Source organism: Odocoileus virginianus, chromosome 6 (genome assembly GCF_023699985.2).
Source record: "Odocoileus virginianus isolate 20LAN1187 ecotype Illinois chromosome 6, Ovbor_1.2, whole genome shotgun sequence".
In the NCBI taxonomy this organism is placed as follows: Eukaryota; Metazoa; Chordata; class Mammalia; order Artiodactyla; family Cervidae; genus Odocoileus; species Odocoileus virginianus.
Genome location: NC_069679.1, coordinates 75,664,845 through 75,686,363, shown reverse-complemented (window position 1 = coordinate 75,686,363; position 21,519 = coordinate 75,664,845). Strand labels below are relative to the sequence as shown.

At 48.5% G+C, this 21,519-nt stretch overlaps 1 protein-coding gene across 1 annotated transcript in view; it reads left to right on the top strand.

Moving 5' to 3' along the window:
* SPTLC2 (serine palmitoyltransferase long chain base subunit 2) overlaps positions 1 to 7,910 on the top strand; it is a 106,500-nt gene extending 98,590 nt beyond the window's left edge. The window contains exon 12 of the mRNA XM_020902653.2: positions 2,786 to 7,910. Coding sequence (XP_020758312.1) covers positions 2,786 to 2,905 — 120 coding nt within the window. The 3' untranslated portion in view covers positions 2,906 to 7,910. The remainder of the gene's footprint in view (positions 1 to 2,785) is intronic.
* Positions 7,911 to 21,519: the final 13,609 nt, after the last annotated feature.

Here is a 21,519-nt window from a genome sequence, read left to right as displayed (position 1 = left end):
AGGTGGAAGATTTGCATATTAAGCTGTAAAACATTGCTAGAAGAAATGAAGGAAGACTTAAATAAATGTAAAGATACCCCATATCCATGGACTGGAAGATTTAAGTTTATTAAAATGTCAGTTCAGCAAGATCTGTAGATTCACTGCCGTCCCTATCAAAATTACAATGGCCATTTTTGCAGAAATAGGAAAACTGATCCTTAAATTCGTGTGGAACTGTAGGAGGCCCCAGATCAGCAAAACAATATAGAAAAGGAAAATAGAAGTTGGAGAACTCAAACTTCCTGATTTCAAAACTTACTACAATGCTACAGTAATTGGAACAGTGGAGTACTAGCATAAAGATAGATTTGTAGACCAATGGGGTAGAATCAAAAGTCAAGAAATAAACCCAGACATCTATGGCTAACTGATTTTCAACACGGAAGCCTAAGACTGGTTAATGGAGAAGGTATAGTGTCTTCAATTAATGGTATTGAACAGCTGGATAACTGCATGCCAAAGAATGAAGTTATACCCTTACAACATGGATGAGCCTTGAAAATGGTATGCAAAGTGAAAGAAGACACAATAGACCATTCCTATGCAGTGTCTGAAACAAGCAGACTCACGGGGCCAGAAAACAGACTGGTGGTTGCCAGGACCTAGGGAAAGGAGGAGTGAGGATTTGAGTATGGGGTTTATTTTTTGAAGTGATAATGTTTTAAAATTAGATAGTGATGAAAGTTGCACAACTCTGAATATACTCAGAAGCACTGAATTGTGAACTTCTAAGAGGTGAATTTTGTGAATTGTGTCTCAGTAAAGCTATTATTTTTAAAAAGGAGAAGAGCAAAATTGTCAGCTCAGGGATTCACAGCTATTCTAGTATTTTCTCTTATCAAAGACCATATTCAACCCTATAATTAACATGTTTTTCCCCTAAGAACTCATCTTATCCTGTCATCCAGAAGTTCAGTGTAGACTATTTAAGTTCAGTGTTAACAAACTGTGATACTTGTAATGGTTCCTTATTCTTAATCTAATCAGGTAATGTCACATCATGGCCGACAATTTGTAGTTACAGTTTTCTCTTTTATGTCAGTAAAAATCTGTTCATCTGAGAGATATTTGTTATAGTATCAGTCTACATCCCTTTGGGCTGCGGTGGCTTGCTTTCTCATTTTCTTTTTTAGTTGATGAACAATGTCATGTTCTCCTGAATATCCTTTACTTTGTGATTTAGTAAGTCACGTGTTGTTTTAAATTAATAAGTCCTATATCAGCAGTTGGGAGAATAAATGGTTTAAGAGATTCTCTCAGCTAAAATTCAGTCTTAAATTGTTTCCATATGGAACTTTTAATTAAACCTCTCCTCAGAGATACCACTGTTCTGATAGCATATTGAAGTCCAGCTCTTACTTGCTTTTTATATTTTTCACATTTGGAGTGAAGAGTATTTTTTTTTTTTAATGTTAGAATAAATATGCAATACTATTTATTAGTGTTCCTCCCCACCATTGTAAATACTGATTTCTTAAAGGCAAAACTTAAGAACAGTTGTATGTGTCAATTAACTAATAATTAACTGATTCTTTTTTCTGAGCTAGATGGTATACATTTTCCTATGGAATTATAACCCTGAGTGGACAGATGATTTATATGACGTGATGGAGATTTGGAGAGCCACACTCAGGCAGCAGGGCTTCTACCTGTTCTTAGTCTAATGAGGTGGTGTCCCAGATAGACCCATTCTCACCAAAGCCAAGGCCTATTAGACGCACATCCACAGATTCCTGTGGAGTGAACGACAGTGCTGGAGAGCTGCCTTGAACTGAAAATGCAGTCTGTGACCTGTACCAGATGCTTTTATTAGAAAGCCTTAGAATCTAGGATTTCAGCATTTTGGCTGTCTTCAATGGATTGCTCTGAGAAATTCTGATCACATATATCACACATCCCTTTCTTACATTGTGATTCTCTGTTCTGACTCTCTGTGTGCTCCTTTTTGGAAAGTTAACTGTGTGAACTATGATCTGTGTGTGATCTGTGCTGTATGTTTGTATGTATACTTCAGCCAGGAGTTGGGTTTTGTTTGTTTTTAAGTACATATAGGAAAACCATACACAGATTATGAGGTAAAACTGGTGTAGCAATCAGGAAGAGATTTTTCACTTCATCACTTGTCTTAGTGTTTTAACTTTTATAAAGAACATATTATCTTTGAAAAATAAAAGAGCAAACTTTACAGAAAAGAAAGTTATATTGAGAGTTTTGCTGGAAAGACAAGATAATCTGTCCATGTTAGGATTTGGGGGTTTAAAATCAAACCTGAGTTTAAATGCTGACTCTGTTCTTTCCTTTTTCTTACTAAGTCTGCACAACAGTGCATTTGGGGACTTCATCTCTCATCTAGGAAGCATCCCAGTGCCCGCTTCTTATCGCTTTTCTGGTAGTGTGATAACAGAACGTGTACTGGAGGATAAAAGTAGAGGGGACAAGGTGTAGCCATCCTGGCCAATTCAGGGTACACACTCCTTCTTCTAGCAAGCATGTCATACATTGGTTAATCATACCCTTCATCCTGAATCGCTGCTCTTCACAGCCTGTTCTTCATGGTCAGCCTGAAGTCCTTGCTCAAAAACCAGCTCTTTGCACTGCCGGACTCTAGTCTGCTCAGAGTAAATGCACGGGGTGCAGCCCCACCACAGGATAACCGTGCCGTGATTGTTTTTAGAAAGGTAAAGCAGCAAGTGTGCCTTCTCCTCCCGGCTCTGACTGACTCCCGCTGTGTCTTGTGTACTAGGCTTTAAAGGAGATAGACGAAGTCGGGGACCTGCTGCACCTGAAGTATTCGCGCCACCGGTCAGTACCCCTCCTGGACAGGCCCTTCGATGAGACGACATACGAAGAAACAGAAGACTGAGCCTTTTTGGTGCTCCGCTGCAGGAACTCTCACTCACCCAGGAACTGCGTGTGGCCTCTCCGAGCCAGTGGCAGGAACCACACTTCCGTGGCCATCTCGCGTGCAAGACATTTCCTCAACTACTGACGGCGGCCACCTCCACTCTCAGCGGCATTTTGTAAATAGTGAGAAACTGCTGCACATCCTTCCTTCGCTACATTTCACCTTTAAAAAAAAAAAGAGGGTGACTCACTTTGCTTTTTTTTGTCTATTAAAAAAAATGTTTTATAACTATTCTACTTGTGAAATCACGCTGACCCTAGCCCATCTCTGGCTGACCACACAGGCCGTTTCGCTTTTGCAGCCCCCTCCCAATCCTGGCCAGAGCTCCTGCTGTCCCTGGCCCTCCTTCCTGGGGAGCAGGTGCCTCCCACTCACCTCCAGTCCAGGTCTCAGAGGCTGCCAGCCTTGGAATCCCTACTGAGCCAGTCACAACACAGTCCACCAGTGTTTTAAAGGTGGCTGAAGTCTAGCCATGTAAGAAAGGCAGTCAAGACTACCATTGCCAAAACTGCCCCCCTCCACCTGGAACTCTCTCTGGCCAGGAGCCTCTGAGGCTTGGTCTTCGTCCATCTTGTTCTGGTCACCAGAGGATAATCCTTCACCATCAAATGTTTCTCCATAATGGTCACCCTCTGAAGGTTATGTCCAGTTTCTGGGTGTTTCCCAAGCTGCGATCTGACAGTCCTGCCCCCTCTTTAAGACACGGAGATTGTGGCCACGTACCACCCTGGTCAGACCTTGGTGCTGAAGCTGATGCCCAAGCTGTCTGCTCTCTGTGCAGGGTGGCCTCTCGGTGATCCTTCCTCCTGCCGGCACAAGAGGGCAGGGGTGGTATGGAAAGAGGTGCTGGCTCCTCGTATCCACAGAACGTCTGGTTTGGCTATTACTGCTTTCTACTTTTCAAAATTATGACAGCCTCTGCCTGGGTCCAGATTAGGATTGAAACTGATAAAGGAAAATGTGGGTAAACCCTCTACTCAGAAATCATTTGTCACGTTCCCGAGTGTATTAGCTCACCCCTTCTAGAGGATGACCTGTGTAAGTAGCACTGTCCGAGTGATGTTGCTCTTTCGTCCTCACTGTCCTAGTGCAGTTCTCAGCTGGCCTCTGGGCCTCAGGGGCTCCATCTCCTTCTGTTACCTCCTTGTTTCTCCCTGAGAAATTCTGAACAGAGTTTTTCGCTAGCCTGAGATCCTCTTTTGACTGTTTTCATACCAGGTAAGGGAACGTCTTTCAGTGAGCTTTATACTGCTTGACCAAAGAACAAATCTGAAAATCACCATGTTAAAGTTCTTACTTTTTTTTTCCCATTGACCAAAGCTTAAGTGAAGAGAACTTTGGACTGTTTGGTACGCAAGATCAGCTGTCTTTTAGTAGCCATCAAGTGTTACAAGGGAAGGAGTGGAAACAGAATGGAAGAACTTTGTGTGAAAGCAGTTTTGTGCATTTTTTAAATCACTCCTTTTATTGGAAAAAAAACTCTCAGTCCAAGTTCTTTCTAGGCATCTTGTCATCAGATGTGGTATTTTTGTGCTGATATGTTTAGTGAAGGACATAAACGATGCTATTGCTGGTGAAGTTTTGTTCTCACGTCTTAAGTTATCATAGGTCATTCTCAGCATCTGAGAACCTTAAGCCCTTGAAATAGTCTGAGGTTTTATTATACTTTTTTAAAGAATTTAAAAAAAAAATTAACCAGGTAGAGATGCAGGGACTGCATTTAGCATGTACAAGTTGGAGTAAAAAAGACTGTGGTAAACTAAGTAATTAGTCATGTAAAATAAAATACATTACTAACATTTCCTGCACATCTAGGTCCTCACCGTAGAACCCCATTAGAATACCAGAGAGCTTTTGCTGGTATAGAGTTTGCAAAAGTCACGAACTTTAAACAATGAACTTAATGGCCAGTCTTTTATTTTGACTTGCATGAAGTCACTGCAACTTAAAATGTCAGTTATGGGCATTTAATATATATATATGTATCACTTTGCTATGCAGTTATTTCAGGATAAATGCAGTTAAGTTATAGGTTTATTTTGAAATGATAAAACTGTGATCTCGCCAGGAACTCTACTTTCTAGAGGATAAAACATTATGCACACTGGTTGTCTCTTCCTGAAACTGTAATGTAAATCTAGGGTCCAGTCATATCACAAACACCATTACTTAACCACATACTTGGGAAAATACAAATGTATATAAATGAAGTCATTGGGAATGAGTAGAAACAAACCTGGAACAAATAAGTGTTGTTCAGTACATGGTTTAACACAGCCTGCTTCAGGAATCTGATGGGATTCAAACAGGTATCTGCTAACCATTCCTACCAAAGCTGATCCATCAGAGTTAGTTGATAGAGGTGTGGCTAATCCTTACTACTTTTTCTCATCCCTCTTTTCATGTAGCATTGTCTTCATCCATTTCAGGTTTATATGACCGCTTTGTGCAGATCGCATCAGAAACCAGGAAGTGTATAACTAGGGGACATCAAAATCACATCCAAAGAATGGATCAAGTGGCAATGTCAGATTCTCCTCCCGTCTTTAGTAAAAGCTTTGCCCTAGAATATGGCATGTGTTTTAGAACAAGTAAATATTGAAAGGGAAGGTCCAGGGTTAAGGTCTTTGGAGCACCAAGCTTTTTGCTTTGCTTTGGAACATTTTTTGCCTTTAAAAAACATTCTGGTCTCTGGAGCCCAGAGTACTGCTCCCTCGTTTGAGGAACTCGACACCTTTAGTCTTTTCCTCACTGTGTTAAACTTTTGTGATGGGGTATTTCAGTTGGTCAAACAGGCTTCTTTCTTATGTGCTCATGGAAGGTGAACAGAAGTAAGGGACACAGCTGCTGAGGGCTGTGTGTCTGCCTGGTGCCTTTTCAGAAGCCAAGGCCATGTTTATTCCCTCATGCCTCCCTTTCCAAATTGATGAGGATCTCTGGCAACCTGTCATACTGGGTTAGGCAGCAGCACGGAACTGCTAGTCACGTGAAGAAAGAGGATTCGGGTTCTTCTTGCTTTGTATGAATTTGTGGCAAAACCACTTTCAGAAGGTTGAATATAATTGACTGTTGCCCAGTTTTCTCTTTTTTTTTTTTTTGCCACTCCACATGGCATGCAGAAGTCTAGTTCCCCAGTCATGGATCAAACCCGCGCCTCCTGCAGTGGAAGCGTGGAGTCTTAACCACTGGACTGCCAGGAAAGTCCCTCCTGGTTCTCTTATAATAATACAAAGAGTTGCTGTGACCGCATTCCCAGGGTGTCTCTTGATGTTCTAGGTAAGCCAGAATAGGTTTTAATCTCTACTTGCTATAACCTATGTGGTTCGAAAAGATGAGAGTTTTCCTCTGTCCACTGTCAGGAACGTCAAGAATTGTTGAGCACTTCACAGAGGCAAAATCAGTGTGGCCCCAAGGGGTAGTGAAGGGGGAATTATGAAAATCACAGGATTCGTCTTGGCTGTTGTCTGCTTCAATGCACCCTCAGCCTATAGACTGATATGCTGCTACCTGCCTAACATGGAAGCTCAGTGCCCAGTAAGCATCTTAATCCGTGAAGCCAGTTAATCAAAATACCTTCCATTCTCTCCTCAGCGTTACCTCCATGAAACACAGTGTTCAGACTCCTAGCCAGTTGCCGTGTGCCCAGATAGCTAAGTTAGACGGCTGGCTTCCTTCCTTATCATACAGAAGAAATGTCGGGACTCGCCAATAATCCTTTTGCTCTTAATGTGTAAAAATTTCATTGCCCCTTTAGCCATTTCCAATACTTCTAAGCATCTTTTCCTATAGATTGAGCCTTTTCTAGGGAGGAAACTGAAGGGGCTAGCTCGAGCCCTCATTGGAAATGTTTTTTCTAGTCTCTGCTGAGTCTGGAGTTAACACATTCCCAGTCATTCTTGGGGAGGACATGGGGGAGCTGTGGTCAAGGTCTCTTTTACTATGGAGTACACATGATAAATGGCCTTATAAACTGAGATTCTTTGTGGTATGATGAGTTTATTCAACTGACCGTAAAGAATTCAGTGGTTATCTTAAACTGCCGTTACTATGTTTTTAATGAAGCATACCCAAAGCTCTGTTCTTTTGGAGCAGTTGTGGGGAGGTTGAATGAAAGGTAAAAGTTATTGCAGCGCCCTGACATTGTGCCAAGTGTTCTGCCTTGTTGCCGTCTGCATGGATAGTGGATCCTCCCATAGACGAGGGGCCTGGAGCCCACTCAGTGTCTGCTTTTTCCACCACGGTTCCGGAGTTCGTTGTGCACAGCTTTGTCGCTTGGCCCAGGTCTTCCTCAGAAGTGTGGGACATATCCCTGGCTAGGGTGGAATGTCTTCACCCTTAGCATTAGGTCTTGTTCCCTCAGATGTTAAGGGTTGGAACAGTAAAAAGCATCCTCAGTGGTTCTTCAGAGGAAACTAGTGAGGTCACCAAGTCAGCCAGCATGCCCACACAGTCTTAATGATCCCTCTCTGGATAAAGGCAGCTAACATTAAGAGAAGGGGGAAAGATAAATGAAGACTAGAGACGTAGCTTATGGGGAGCTGAGCTCTTTATTTTGTTGGCCTGTATATTTTTCATTCCTGAAAAACTGGAATATGCAAGAGGTGCTGTGATAACCCTTCTCCAGCCCTGTAATGCTCATATAATCTGAGAAAGAGAAGGGAAATATATAAATTAATTTTTTAAAGATTTAGTATTGTGTTAAAATGTCACCCTGTCTCCCTTCTTTGCTGAATGATTTTTTTGTTGGTTTGTTTTTTGTTAGATGATGGTTGAGCTATAAATAATGGCTTGGGGGAGGTATATCCATTCTGAGAGTGTATGTTAAGAGCTGAAGGGGAGCTACTTGAGATGACTTAAGAATCATCCCATGCAAATACATTGTTTTGCTCCAATAAAATACTCGAAAAGCTGTATCTGCCTTTATTCATTCAACCAATAAATACTGAATACTGTTTCCATGCCAGGCACTGTGCTGTGTGTCACTCAGTCGTGTCCAACTCTTTGCAGCTCCATAGGCTGCAGCCCACCAAGTTCCTCTGTCCATGGGGTTCTCCCAGCAAGAATACTGGAGTGGGTTGCCATTTCCTTCTCCAGGGGGTCTTCCTGACCCAGGGATCGAACCCAGATCCCCTCTACTGGCAGGCAGATTCTTTACCACTGAGCCACTTGCGAAGCCTGAGAGGAATTCATACAGGGAGTCAAAAGGAGGAAGGGAGAGACTTTTGGGTTCACAGTAGCTGGAACAGTAATAGAACCAAGCTAAGATTTTGACAACATAACACCCCCTCTTCCTACGTCGTACTTTGAGTCATCACAGCATTCAACCAATAAATACCGAGTGCTGCTTCCATGCCAGGCACTGCACTGAGCATCACCAATAACCGCAACAAATAGAAAAAGTTAAGGTTCCTACTTTGAAGTAAACAAATAAGCACATGAACCAAATTTACATCAGAGACTGCTAAGTGCCATGAAGGAAAGGTAAACGACACGAGACGATTGGAAGCAGTGCCTGGTTTAGACAGAGGTGATAGAGGAAGCTTTTCTAAGGAGTGGAGAATCTGGAAGAGTGTGGTTGACAGTCCCTGAGTAAAGGGCCAATGGTGAGGGTGCTCATGAGCAGGTGGTGGAGGCCTGCTGCACAGGCTGTCCTGGTGAGTTTATCTCACTGGGAAAACGAGTGAAAACCTCTAAGCATTGGAAAGAATATCCTCTAGTATGCTTTTTTGTAGACAGTGGCAAGTTGAAAAAATTTGTATGGAAATGCAAAGGACCTGGAATAGCCAAAACAGTTTTGTAACGGTACTTACGCTGTGTATATGTGCTCATGTCTGACTCTGTGGCCCCCATGGACTATAGCCCACCAGGTTCCTCTCCCATAGAATTTTCCAGGCAAGAATACTGCAGTAGGGTGCCATTTCCTACTCCAGGAGATCTTCCTGACTCAGGGATTGAACTTGATTTCAAAACTTTGTGCAAAGAAAACTGCAGTAACCAAGACTGGTATCAACCAAGAAATTGATATTAGTCATATAGAGGAATAAAACAGAATAGGGAGTCCAGAAGTAGACCCACACATGTATGGTTAGTTGATTTTTGACACATGCCAAGTTAATTCAATGGGAAAAGGACCTTCAACCCTTACATAACATAACAAATCATAGATCTGAACATAAGAAAAAATTTTCTAGGAGAAACTATAAAAGAAAATCTGTGACTTTGGATTAGGTGGCAGTGATTTCTTTAGATACAAAAAAGAAGGCTCAAAAAATGCTGATAAACTAGGAAAGCATAACAAAAATGTAGGTCACAGACTGGGTTAGAATATCCACAGAACATGTATCTGACAAAGGCTGTCTAGAATGTATAAAGAATTCTTAAAGCTCAGTAAGACTGTTGAGTAAAAAATAGGCAAGAGATTTGAACAGACACTTCACAAAAGGAATACCAGTGGCCAGTAAGCACATGGGAAAATGCTCAGTGTCACTGGTTATTAAGGAAATCCATATTAAAACAGCAATAAGATGCTACCACTCATCCACCTGCTAGAATGGCTAAATTTAAAAAGAATTATAGTACCAAGTACTGATGAAGGTAGGAATGCAAAAAGGTGCAGCCATTTGAGAAAACAATTTGGCAGTTTTTTGACAGCAATTTCATCCAAGAGAAGTGAAAACATCCAGAGAAGTACTGGCACTTGAATATTCATAGCTGCTTTATTCATAATAGCCCCAAAATGAAAACAATCCAAATGCCATCATAATTAACAGGAAAAGAAGCAAAATGGTCATGTGATGGAATACTACTTAGCTGTGAAAAGGAACAAACTACTGACATCTAGATGGATGAATCCCAACCATGCTCAAAGAAAGAAGCCAAACAGAAGAATAAATAAAGATTATGTACAAAATTCTAAAAAGGCCAACTAACCTATGATGACAGAAAGTGGAGAAGTGCTTACCAGGAGCCAGGGGTGGGGAGGTAGGGATTAACTGAACAGAGGGACTGTTAAAGGATAGTTTTTCAAAAAAGAAGAAAATCTTGACTCTTTTACAGATGTAAAAACGAAAGATTTTATTTAACTCATTGATGAGGAAACTGTTAAGTATATTACAACCAATTCAAAGGAAATTAGAAAACCTTATGAGGCAGGAATATTAAATGTACAAATGACAAACGGATTTCTTTCACTCTAGGGGTGGTAGGTCAGTTGAACCTCCACAGGACAGGACAGAATTTGCATTTAAATAGAATTATTTAGCTTTTCTATTAGTTACCTATAATGTATAAAGTTGTAAAACAGCTCCAAGACAATGAAAGACTAGAATCAGATAACTCAAAGGATGTACTGTAGACAACGCATTTGTTTTCCACTGAAGCATATTTATTCTACCTGCAGTTCACCAAAGGAAACTGAAGTTCTGAGAAATTTCTGTATTATGATGATGGTAATGATTACCTGGATGTATACATTTGTCAAAATTCATTCAACTATGCAGTTAAAATCAGTGTTTTAGCCTTCCTTCAGCTTCTCTGACCTCCAGGTTCCAGTGGGCAGATGCAAGCACCTGTTCATTTGGGAAGGGAGAGGACGCCAGAGCAGAGAGAAACAGTCAAGAGCAGCTTTGGGGCAAGGTCCTGGTTCCTCATCAAAGGATACACACAACAGTATCTTCAAGCTATTCTGCAGGTATTGAAACCCCCTCCAGGTGGGAAAAGTTAGCAAATTTGGAAAACTCAGCAGTGGCCACAGGACCAGAAAAGGTCAGTTTTCATTCCAATCCCAAAGAAAGGCAATCCCAAAGAATGCTCAAACTACCGCACAATTGCATTCATCTCACACGTTAATAAAGTGATGCTTAAAATTCTCCAAACCAGGCTTCAGCAATACATGAACCATGAACTTCCAGATGTTCAAGCTGGTTTTAGAAAAGGTAGGGGAACTAGAGATCAAATTGCCAACATCTGCTGGATCATCAAAAAAGCAAGAGAGTTCCAGATAAACATCTATTTCTGCTTTATTGACTATGCCAAAGCCTTTGACTGTGTGGATCACAATAAACTGTGGAAAATTCTGAAAGAGATGGGAATACCAGACCACCTGACCTGCCTCCTGAGAAATCTGTGTGCAGGTCAGGAAGCAACAGTTAGAACTGGACATGGAACAACAGACTGATTTCAAATAGGAAAAGGAGTACGTCAAGGCTGTACATTGTCACCCTACTTATTTAACTTATATGCAGCATACATCATGAGAAACGCTGGGCTGGAGGAAGCACAAGCTGGAATCAAGATTGTCAGGAGAAATATCAATAACCTCAGATATGCAGATAACATCACCCTTATGGCAGAAAGTGAAGAAGAACTAAAAAGCCTCTTGATGAAAGTGAAAGAGGAGAGTGAAAAAGTTGGCTTAAAGCTCAACCTTCAGAACACTAAGATCATGGCATCAGGTCCCATCACTTCATAGGAAATAGATGGGGAAACAGTGGAAACTGGCTGACTTTATTTTTCTGAGTTCCAAAATCACTGCAGATGGTGATTGCAGCCATGAAATTAAAAGATGCTTCCTCCTTGGAAGGAAAGCTATGACCAGCCTAAACAGCATATTAAAAAGCAGAGACGTTGCTTTGCCAACAAAGGTCTGTCTAGTCAAGGCTATGGTTTTTCCAGTGGTCATATATGGATGTGAGAGTTGGACTATAAAGAAAGCTGAGCACCAAAGAATTGATGCTTTTGAACTATGGTGTTGGAGAAGACTCTTGAGAGTCCCTTTGACTGCAAGGAGATCCAACCAGTCCATCTTAAAGGAGATCAGTCCTGGGTGTTCATTGGAAGGACTGATGTTGAAGCTGAAACTCCAATACTCTGGCCACCTCATGAGAAGAGCTGACTCATTGGAAAAGACCCTGATGCTGGGAAAGATTGAAGGCAGGAGGAGAAGGGACAACAGAGGATGAGATGGTTGGATGGCATCACCAACTCAATGGACATGGGTTTGGGTGGACACCAGGCGTTAGTGATGGACAGGGAGGCCTGGCAGGCTGCAGTTCATGGGGTCACAAAGAGTCAGACATGCTGAGCGACTGAACTGAACTGAACTGATGGCTCCTCACTACCTGTTCCAAACCCACCCCACCTGCCCTGTGTCTCGTAGCTCACAGTCCCTAACAGCCCCATCCGGGCCTCTAAAATCGTCACTGCCACTCATTTTCTGATCGTTATCACAAGCTGCCTCGGACGCTGTACACGGGAGGATCCTGCACGTGTGCCTGACTGGCGGGCCTGGGTGGCCCCACTCTTTTACCCAGGATGACAGGGCAGAGCAGAATCTTCCGACCACTTCCTCAAACGTGGCTAGCTGCTGTCCTGGGACTTGATGCTCACACCCGAGTCAGCTCTCCCCTGGTTCTTGAAGTTCTCAACACCAGGGCGCGGAAATTGGGAGCAGAGTAGCAGGTGTTTTTCAGGTCTCCACCTCCCGCAGGCCTTCCTTCCCCAAGCCAACCTCCCTGGGTTTGGGGCACATTTGCCCAAAATCTGAAGGCTCCCGCGTCTTGGGCTGCGGCGCGTCCTTGCCCGCGAGGTCCTGGCGGTCCGTGAGCCCCGGCGTGGCCCACCGAGCGCCCGGGGAGGTTGGAGGCGACCCCGCCGGAGTCGCAGGGGAGGACTGGAGAGCGCGGCCGGGAGGCCGCCACTTCCCCCGAAGAGGAATTCGCTTGGGGCTGGGATGGCGACTGCGGCGGGGACCGAGGGCGGGGAGACAAGCGGGTCACAGGGAGCCTCCCGCCGGCCCAAGACGCCTCCGCGAGCGCGGGCGGCCAGTCCTCCGGGGAGGGCGGGAGACACCCCAGGGCGCCGGCAGGGAGAGTAGCGCGGGCGCCCCCGCTGGGTCGGGACCCGAGCGCCCTGCGAGCCGCGCTCCCCCGCGGAACCGCCGGCCCGCGCGCCCGCAGGAGGCGAGGCCGCGAGACCGCACACTCGGCGGAGCCGCCCGGGAGGCGCGGGGGCCCCGGCCGGAGCCTCCTAGGGAGGGAGAGGGTGCGGCGCCTCCCGGCCGCGCGGGGCTCCCCCTTGACGCGGTTCTGCGGGCGGGGCCCCGGCCGGAGCCGCGCGAAGCTGGCAGAGGTGAGCGGCGGGGCGCGCGCTGTCCCTCCTCCCCCAGCCCACGAGGGCCGGCAGCCGGGGCCCGGCACCGACGTCCCCGAACACCCGGCGCTGGACTGCTGCGCCCGGCCTGCGGGGGCCCCCACCCCCGGGGAGAAACTTCACTTCTGGGCGGAGTGGGGCGCGGAGTTACCCCGGAGCCGTCAGGTTTCTCCTCCCATCCGCCCGCCGCGTGCCCGCGGCTGCCTGGCCCTGAGCGAAGCTCGCCGGTGGCTGTGCCGGCCCCGGGAGCGCTCCGAGAGGAGGGTTGGCGAGGACCAGCGCCCTTTGCGGGCCGGCGGGCGGCGGTTCCTGAGGTTCCGACGGTCCAGCTACCCCGCCCCGGTGCAACCTCTTCAGCCAGATCTGCAAAGGATTTGAGTCCTTCGGGGCGTAAATTGAGAGAAGGTGTGGTAGTAAGACCCTGATGCTGGTAAAGATTGAAGGCAGGAGGAGAAGGGAACGACAGAGGATGAGATGGTTGGATGGCATCACCGACGCGATGGACATGACTTTGAGTAAACTCCGGGAGTTGGTGATCGACAGTTGGCGTTCTGCAGCCCATGGGGTCGCAAAGAGTCAGATACGACTGGGCGACTGAACAGAACTGATTGAGATCATAAGTGGGGGCCTCCAACTGGTGGATGGGACCTTTGTATTACTAGGTGCTTGGACAATCAGAAGAGGCCAGTAAGAGGCAGAGGAACACTTTCTGGGAGCAAGGGGGCCTATCAGTGGACTTTTGGATAAGATCGAAGACAGAGGAGTGAGACCAAGAGCAGTTTCTGTGCTGTGCTCAGTCGTGTCTGACTCTCTGCGACGCCATGGACTGTAGCCCACCAGGCTCCTCTGTCCATGGGGATTCTCCAGGCAAGAATACTGGAGTGGGTTGCCATGCCCTCCTCCAGGGGATCTTCCCGACCTAGGGATGGGACCCAGGTCTCCCGCATTGCAGGCAGATTCTTTACCATCTGAGCCGCAGGGAGAGAAATCACTCTGTTAAAACCCTGTCCTTCCATCCCTAGGGATCTGCAGCCCACCCTCTGGACTGCAGTGGACACTCATCCCAAGGGAACAGAACCTGCCAGACTCATTCCGGGGTTTGCAGGAGCAGGCCTGTATGGTAGGGGTCCTGCCCTTCCCCTGTGCCTGGCAATTCCAGGAGGTGCCCAGAGTGGTCCTCCTTTTCCAGACTGAGGGCCCGAGGTGGGTGCAGGAGAGCGCTGTGAAGGGAGAGAGCCCCAGCTTGGGACCTTCTTGGTGCCCAGGTTGCTGAGGTGGCTCCAGAGGCAATGGGAGGAAGGAACCTCCCACCACTGTTTTGGGGCTTCCCTGGTGGCTCAGTGGTAAAGAATCCACCTGCAATGCAGGAGCCACAGGAGACACAAGTTCGATCCCTGGATCGGAAGATCCCCTGGAGGAGGGCATGGCAACCCACTCCAGTATTCCTGCCTGGAGAAGCCCATAGACAGAGGAGCCTGGCGGGCTGCAATCCATGGGGTCACAAAGAGTTGGACATGACAGAAGTGACTTAGCATGCACACACTGCATTTTAAGGGGGTCTCTGTGGACTGCTGTTTATCCACCTGTTTTTCACAGCTGCCCTCCCTCCTAAGGAGATTTTTTTAGACTCTATTTTATTCTAAGTACCTCCCCCCATATTGTCTGTTTATGCACTATGGCCCTTTGGAGTGTTACAAACCATTGTAATACTTCAATTTTATTTATTTATTTTTTTGCCTCTTTCCCAATATCTAACTTTTGCCCCTGTTGAGAGTACATCCTATAGACCAAGGGTTTTCAGCCTTCACACTGCAGTCATTTTGGGGTTGTACAGTTCTGTGCTGTAACATTGTAGAATGTCTAGCAGTATCCCTGGCCTCTACCTACTGGGTGCCTATAGCACCTACCCCCCATCCCCCCAACAGAACCAGACATTTTTCCCTGAGAGATACCCACTCTCCCACCCGCCGTTGGGAGCCACTGCTGAAGACAAATCCAGAGGAACTGAACAGCCTCTGGCCAGTCCCACCTCATGGGTGGAGATGACAGTGGAAATAAAATTAATTAATTGAATGGGCATTTTTCTAGCCATTTGGCACAAATGCTTTAGTATTGTACCTACGGCTTTATATTGTAATTATTTTTAGTATGCTTGCCAGATCTTCCTCCAGGGCCAGCCTAGAGGATGAGTTATTTCAGAGCCAAAGTCACATTCCCAGCCCTAGTGTAGAGCCTGGCATGCCTGCTCAGTGGTGTCCAACTCTGTGCAAGCTTGTGGACTGTAGCCCGCCAGGCTCTTCTGTCCATGGGATTTCCCAGGCCAGAATACTGGAGTAGGTTGCCATTTCCTCCTCCAAGGTATCCTTCCAACCCAGGGATAGAACCCGGGTCTCCTGCATTGCGGACAGAATTCTTTACAGATTCTTTACCAGGGAAGCTCATCTTCTATTCTGGTTGGGAGCAAAACGCCACCCAAACAGCCACAGGGCCTAGCATCTTGTGCCCATAGTCTTTTTGTCCTCGTCTGATAGGCAAGGAAACTGACAGTGGATCCAGTAACTCATCAGTCAGGATACAAACCCAGCTTTGCTTAATTCTCCAGGCTCTGGGCACCTAACCCTGGCACCCACCACCTCCTTGGCTGGCAAGGGAAGACCTTGGGATAGGGCAGAGGGGAATTGGGGGCTTGCAGCTGCAAGAGGGTGATGGAGGTTAGAACTGGCCAAGAGAGAAGAACCGAGAGAGGGCAGCTGCTGCAAGGACTGTCCTGCAGGAAGGATCCACCCTCGGGGCAGGGCTGGGGATGCTCATGCTGCGGCAGCAGGGGCTCACCCATGGTGGGAGGAGGCGCTTCGTGAGAGCACAGGCTGAGATGAAGGACTGGACACAGAGGAAGGAGCTTCCCCAGGGATACTGTCCAGGGCAGCATCATGCGTGTGTGTGTGTGTGTGTGTGTGTGTGTGTGTGTGTGGGGCGGGGGGGTGCTTGGCAATTCAGTCCTTGTCCATCATCCAGCCAGTTACCCGGCAGCAGGGCCTTGACTGCAGGAGGAGCCGGGGGGGTTGAAAGATCTCACCTGCCAGGTCTCACCTTGCCCTCTGCCACCTCCGGCACCTGGGCTCCTCCGCACACCTTGACTATGCCCTTCGTTCCCCCTCCAGACCATCCTTCTCTCTCTGAGAGGCTGGAACCACTGGCAAGCGAGGTGACAGAGAGAGGGAGGGTCAGGAACGGGGGCCCCGAGGCGCATCTGCTCAGCCACCCCAGGCAGGTTGCAGCCTCCTCGCTGGATCTCGGTGTCCTCACCTCACCCCTGCCACTCTCACCTCACTCGATGGTTCCAAGGACTAAACAGAAGGATGGATGAGAAAAGCAGGGCATCCTGCTCTAGTGGTTTGATCATTTGACACATTCTGCACCCATTCTGGAGCGGCAGGCAGTGAGCCAGAGGGTGCAGCCCCTGCCTGGAGCTGGCAAAGCTCCAACACGAGAGAGCACGGGTTCTCTGGCCGGATCATCTGCCTCCAGACCTGACCTGCCAACCCCCTATGTCAGGCAGGCAGTCAGTTCAGTTGTTCAGTCGTGTCTGATTCTTTGCAACCCCATCGACTGCAGCACGCCAGGCCTCCCTGTCCATCACCAACTCCCGGAGTTTACTCAAACTCATGTCCATTGAGTCGGTGATGCCATCCAAGCATCTCATCCTCTGTCGTCCCTTTCTCCTCCCATCTTCAATTTTTCCCAGCATCAGGGTCTGTTCAAATGTGTCAGCTCTTCACATCAGGTGGCCAAAGTATTGGAGTTTCAGCTTCAGTATCAGTCCTTCCAATAAATATTCAGGACTGATTTCCTTTAGGATGGACCGGTTGGATCTCCTTGCAGTCCAAGGGACTCTCAAGAGTCTTCTCCAATACCACAGTTCAAAAGCACCCTGTGTAATCCCAAGCAAGTTACTTCACCTCTCTGATCCTTGGCTGCCTCCTCTGGGAAGTGAGGATGAAGCTAGGACCTGGAATGTGTCAGTAACTACAGGGTGCCCGGTAGCAGTGGCCCCGTGCAGAATGACAGTGTGGGTTCTCTAAGAGTTTTGAGATGGCAACAACAGAGCGATAAGCCTGGCACAGGTATACAGGTCACACAGCCTGAAGCCAGCCCTGGTGTTGGAGGGCGTGCTCCGAGGTCTCCACAGCGGGCCCAGGGTGGGCTGGCTTAGAACAGCACACGCCAGCAAGGAGGGTGACGTCCAGCCCTGTCTCTGCCTGTGGTCCTCTGGCCGTTGACTGCTGGGACCCCAGCACCTCCCGGAACCTGGGGTGACTCTGTGCAGCCTGGCTCTGGAGGGGCGCACCTGGGCCTCAGGAGCAGGGAGTTAGAGGAGGTGGGGTGCTGGGCTGCACCTGGCAACCGGGTTTCACTATCTGGAACAAGTTCCAGACCCCGGAGAGGAGAGGGGCTGGGGGGCTGTGAGGGAGGCTTAAGCAAGGCAGTAAGGGTTTGTGGAGGGGGGCAGCTCTTGTGTTAGCTGGAAACACGGTCAGGGCTGCCCTGCCAAGCCAGGGAGGGTATGCATGGGCCCGTGTGTGTGTGATAGAGAGAGGGGGCAATGGATGGTGGGGCTATAACTTGGTATATATCTGTGTATCTCATGTTTATCAGGGTAATGGCACCATCCCCCTGAAAGAATGGAGTTGTGTATTTGTACACACAGAAAACTCCACATTTGAGCATAACAGATGTGGGAGATGGCCCTGTGGGATACAGCAGGTGTTCTTACACAGGCTGGAGCCTCAGCATTTGCTTGAGAATGTCCTGGAGGTACGTATACTGCCCAGTCATCCTGCCTCAGTGGTGGGGTGGCAGATGTGGTCTTCAGACCAAATAAGATATTAAGAGCTAACTGTGATGGCTAGAGGGGTGCTGCCCTCTCTCTCTCTCTCTCTCCGAGAACTATCTATCACCTCCCCTCGGTGACATTCACCGCACGCTTGCCGTGTGCCAGGCGCCATTCTAACCCTGCAATCCTACAGATAGGGACAGCCAGCCATTTCCCTAATTTACAGGGAGAGCAACTCTGGGAGATTAAGTAACCTGCCCAAGGTCTCACAGTAAGTGTCCAAGTTGGGGTTTGAGGCCAGGCGATGTGGCCTCCAGCCTGCACTCGTTACCCCCACGTTCAGGGACCAGACAAGAAGGTGAAAGCGGAGGTGCTCTGCATGCTGAGGTGGTTGCCCTTTGAGGGGTTATTGGCCTCAGCGTCTGCATAAGCATGTGTGCACTGATGCCCAGGCGTTGAGATCCAGCAGAGCTGCACGTGAACGCGAGCTCCCTTAGTGTAACCTGCGGGATCTTATGTAAATCCCTCGCCCTCTCTGAGCCTCCATAGCCCCATCATTAACACAAAGATAGTCACACTCACCCCTCAGTGTTGCTGGCGGTCATTCAATCACACAGCTGTGATTTACTGAGCACCTGCGGGGTGCCAGGCACCGTACTGAGCACAAGATACATGTGAGCAAAGCAGAGACATTTCTTCCTGCACGGGGCTGACACTTACTAGCTGGAGGAAGTGTCGGGAGGCATGTAAAGGACCCGGCCCCGGCCTGGTGTGGAAGACGTGCTCAGGCGATGCTCGGGTGCTCTACCCACCTCCCCACGGGCCTCACTTCCCGTTGTCTGAGGGCTTTCGCCAGCACTGGGACCTGCTCTGAGCTGTTCATGGCAAGCCGGACATGGCTGGAGTGCAGATCTCCTCCCCCACCCAGCCTCCCTCAACCAGTGACTGATGTGGTAACTGGGGGGCCCAGAGGGGTGCACCCTAGTGGTCCACTGTGGTCACTGGCTTCATGGAGCATTCTTTATTAGCCGCCTCCCTTCCTGTACTCACTCTTGGTCTCCAGGGATTACCTTCCAAAGGAACCACTTCCCTTGAAGCTTTGTCTCAGGGTCGGCTTCTCAGGGAACCCAGACTAAGTCCAGATATCCCCCTCCACCCTGGGGAGTTCCCCAGGGGCTGATACAGGGCGGGAGACTCCCAGGGAGAAAGGGAGGGTGCATGGCTGTGAAGCTGAGCCAGGGATTCCTGTGGGCTCTGCTCATCGTCTGGTCCGATGGGGCACCAGGGTGGGGAGGGCTGGAAATGGACACTTTGAATGCCCGCTGAATACCAGCTCTGTCCCGTCACTGTTTTCATTTACCAATGAGGACACTCACTGAGGTTACATACCTGCCGGGGTCCCACAAGTCAGAAAGCAGGCCACCACTGGGCTTCAGACCCGGCAGCCTCCAGAGCAGGGTTTCTTAACTATAGTACTATGGACATTCTAGGCTGGAAACATCCTTGCCGTGAAAGTGAAAGGGCTTCTCCGGTGGCTCATTGGTAAAGAATCTGCCTGCAATGCAGGAGACACAGGAGAGGCAGCTTTGATCTTGGGTCAGGAAAATTCCCTGGAGGAGGAAATGGCAACCCACATGCATTGTAAGATCTCTCGCTTCTACCCAGTGGATGCCAGTAGCACTCCCTCCTGTGATAACTATTAATACCAACATCACTGCCAAACGGCGAAACCCGGTGCTTATGCCCACAAGGCTCAGCCATCTGAATCAGCTGGAAAGGCTGCAGACCCTGAACTCCTGCTCCCCCAAGTCTCCCTTCTCTGTGCTCAGAGGCTGCAGACAGGAACGACTACATGCAAAGTCACAGGGACAGGTAGGAATTATGGGTGGGAACTGCTAGGAAGCCATCATCTGGGGAGGCCCCAGGCCTCCAGGACTGGCCAGTGAAGGTGTTGGGTTGTTGCCCTACTCCTCTGTCCATCCTCTACTCATCCACCCTGGCTATCTGGACCAGAACACTTTCACACAGGGAGACTTCGAGCGTCGGTTAAGACAGGCCCAGGGCTGCCTTGGGACCAGGTGTTTAGGGCAGGAGCCTTGGAGCCAGGCATCTGGGGACCACAGAGGGAGGTGGTCAAAGGGGAGAGATACAAGAAATCAGACTGATTCAGCCCCTGATTTGTGCAGTAGACTCAGCGTTCTCACCTGTAGGGCTGGATGGTTAAGAGCGTGGGCTCTGGGCCCAGGCTGCCTGGTTCAAACCCTGGTTCTCCCACTAAATGTCTGTGTCACCCCAGGCAAGTTACTTGCCCTTTTGGCACCTTAGTTTGCATTATCAAAGTGGAGATGACAGCTAGCACTGATGTCTGAGGGTTGTTGGGAGGATGAAGCAAGCAGTTAAGTGTTTAGAATAGTGCTGGGCACACAGTGGATGCTGTGGAAGTGTTTGATAAATAAAATTCTGAAAGTCCTTCCAGGCAGATATTATTGTCCTCATTTTGTTGAAATCACCAGGTTGAATGAGCTAGTAAGAAGGAGAACTGGGATTTGAACCCAAGCTGATCTGACTCTCCAGATCCGTGTTTTCCAGTGCTACCACACTGCCCGACTAGGAAGTGGGAGGCGGGGTCAAGGCTGTGGCCTGGGTGAAGCAGGGCCCAGAGGCTCCCGGCCCCTGAAGCTCATGGGGCAGAGTTGGACAGGCTCGTTCTGCCCTGGTGTAGGGACCTGGGCAACGGGGCTGCAGTCCGGAGGTAGGTGCTGAGCTCCTGGTGTTCCAGTCTGAGCAGAGAACACCAGAGAAAGAGCCAGAGACTCTGCTCAAAGAGCAGAGGATCTGCTTTCACTCATTATTTGAGCTGCAACAAGGACAGTCCCATTGTGGACCCCATGGTACTGGCCGGCGGAGGGAATTGGCTGGCAGACAGATGGACACACACGTGACCTGGAAATCCGGGCCCTGGGTGGGCAGGCAAAGGAAGGTATAGCTGTGGTCAGGGATGCCAGGGAATACCGCCCCCACACGGATGGCTTGGGAAGGCCAGGTGGCAGGGGGGCGTCGGAGGGGAAGGGTCCAGGCCCGCTGCCCACACCCGCGTCAAGGCTTTCTGAGCCCCCTGCCCTGACCTGGGAGGGCCGGAGCATCTGTTCTCTGACAAGGGCTCTGGGGGATTCTGAGGCAAGTGTCTGAGAACTGGACTTTGGAGTTGCTGCCTTGAACACCTCCCTTCCCCGCCAGGCCACCGTTTCTTCCATCTGTGGATGAGGGGGTGGGATCGTGTCTCTTCCGTGTGTAGAAACCTGATTTGAGCCCTCCTCCTCATGCCTCATGTCGGCATTATATCACCCGAGCGCTTTGAGGGCATCGTCCACCCTCTGAGGTGTCAAAGCAGATGTGTTTGGCTTTAATGAGTTTATTATTTGGCTGTGCTGTGTCTTGGCGGTGGTGCTCGGGCTGTTCCTTAGTTGACCCACAGCATGTGGGATCTCAGCTCCCCGACTAGGGATCAAACCCGTGTCCCCTGCACTGGAACACAGATTCTCTACCACTAGACCACCAGGGAAGTCCCCAAACAGACATGTTTGGGTGC